The 1,762-nt window shown below is 44.0% G+C and overlaps 1 protein-coding gene across 1 annotated transcript; it reads left to right on the top strand.

Moving 5' to 3' along the window:
- The first annotated feature begins 536 nt into the window (after positions 1 to 536).
- On the top strand, positions 537 to 1,756 carry atp6v1f (ATPase H+ transporting V1 subunit F). The gene is made up of 2 exons (XM_042515491.1): positions 537 to 781; positions 1,310 to 1,756. Exons 1-2 carry the CDS (start codon positions 624 to 626, stop codon positions 1,509 to 1,511), a joined length of 360 nt encoding a protein of 119 aa, XP_042371425.1. The 5' UTR covers positions 537 to 623; the 3' UTR covers positions 1,512 to 1,756.
- The last annotated feature ends 6 nt before the right edge of the window (positions 1,757 to 1,762 follow it).

Raw genomic sequence — 1,762 nt, 5'->3', positions numbered from 1 at the left:
TACCGTTAGAATTTAAGAAAGAAATATGTACTGTTAGAATTTAAGGAAAAAAACAGTTAAAATTTAACAAAACAATATGTACAGTTATAATTTATGAAAAAAAAGATGTACGGTTAAAATTTAGGGAAGAAATATGTACAGTTATAATTTAAGGAAAAATATGTAGAGTTATAATTTAATGTTTCTGATTGTATGGTTTTGATGAGAATCAGTCGGCGCGCTCAGCTGCAGAGACCTTGTATTTCTGGTCAGATATTATTTTGAATGCGGACGCTCCTGCAGCCTCCTCAAGGACCACTGAAATGTCCGAGCAGCACCTCAATGCAGCACGCGGTGAACGTGACGTCACTCCTTGAATTTTAGCTCGCTGTTTGTTTTTATTTTATTGGCTCCATATGAATATGTTTATATTTATTTAGATATTGATATTCACATAAACAGAAACATTTCACTGCGTTTATTTGAAGATGATTAATTGATTCATTGCTGTTTGTTTCTGTGACGTATTTCCGCCCCAGCAGCGGAAGTGCCGCTCAGCTGACCTCGTCACATGATCCGCAGCCTCGGTGAGCACAGCTCCATTTTCTCCGTTTTTCTCTCCGGTGACTCCGTGAATTTCGGTGATGGCCGGTCGCGGGAAATTGATCGCGGTGATCGGTGACGAGGACACGTGTACGGGCTTCCTGCTCGGCGGGATCGGCGAGCTCAACAAGAACCGTAAACCCAACTTCCTAGTGGTGGAGAAGGACACGAGCATCACGGAAATAGAGGAGACCTTCAAGTAAGTGAACCCCCGCAGACCCCGACCAGACCCTCTGTGCCGAACCCCGGGCACAAAACAGCCGATTTTAGGGCACCGCACCGACACACTCTGCACCAAATATGTGAAAAAATCAGCCGATACAGGTTTGACTCTGACTCTCTCTAATCAGCTGGCAGCTCAAAATGGGAAATCAACTCTTTGTGGTAATTTTATTAAAGTTAAATTCACCTTTGTGCTCCAGAGACAGCAGGGCTTAATTTAACAGAAATGTGAATGGAGTTTGGTCTGCTGTTTTTTGGCTCAGTGTTAACCACTTTTTTTCTGTCTGTGAAAAAGAAAAAACCTCCTCAGAAATCTGTTAATGACTGTCTGCTGCAGACTGACGGCTGATGGTCATGAGCTGAATCCCTTCCTGCTGATTTACGTTTTTTTTCCCTAAAATATCTGAATTTTGTTTTAAAACTAAGAGCGCACCGCCGTCAGACTGCGTGTTAAGTCCACAGAAACGTGGCTGGACTTTGGTCTGACTGAGTCTCTGTCCTGCAGGAGCTTCTTGTCACGTAACGACATCGGCATCATCCTCATTAACCAGTTCATCGCCGAGATGATCCGTCACGCCATCGACGCCCACATGCAGTCCATCCCCGCCGTGCTGGAGATCCCGTCCAAAGAGCATCCGTATGACGCCTCCAAGGACTCCATCCTGCGTCGCGCCAAGGGCATGTTCTCCGCCGACGACTTCCGATAGACTGTCAGAGCCCTGAACAGCGATCAATGAGAGCGATCGATAGCTGGAGCTATGGATTTATTATCTGTATTATCAGTGATGATGGATAGTTGTCATTCCTCCTCGTGTGTTTGTTTCTGTGAGTTATTTAAAAAAAGAAGAAGCCGTGTGAGCGTTTGTTCCTCTGAGCTGAAAATATAAATATCTGCTGATCCCTCACGACAAAAAGAGGAATAATGGAACCTGTTAGTTAGTTAGTTAGTTAGTTAGTT

Source organism: Plectropomus leopardus, unplaced genomic scaffold (assembly GCF_008729295.1).
Source record: "Plectropomus leopardus isolate mb unplaced genomic scaffold, YSFRI_Pleo_2.0 unplaced_scaffold19642, whole genome shotgun sequence".
Taxonomy (NCBI): domain Eukaryota; kingdom Metazoa; phylum Chordata; class Actinopteri; order Perciformes; family Serranidae; genus Plectropomus; species Plectropomus leopardus.
The sequence above is the reverse complement of the archived record's forward strand: the minus strand, read 5'-3'. Positions and strand labels throughout refer to the sequence as shown.

What these genes read in the sequence shown, in the direction of transcription:
- atp6v1f (XM_042515491.1), top strand. Translation starts at nt 624, where the DNA reads ATGGCCGGTCGCGGGAAATTGATCGCGGTGATCGGTGACGAGGACACG. An exon ending in GAAATAGAGGAGACCTTCAA is followed by an intron (nt 782 to 1,309) that starts GTAAGTGAACCC and finishes TCTGTCCTGCAG; the next exon opens with GAGCTTCTTGTCACGTAACG.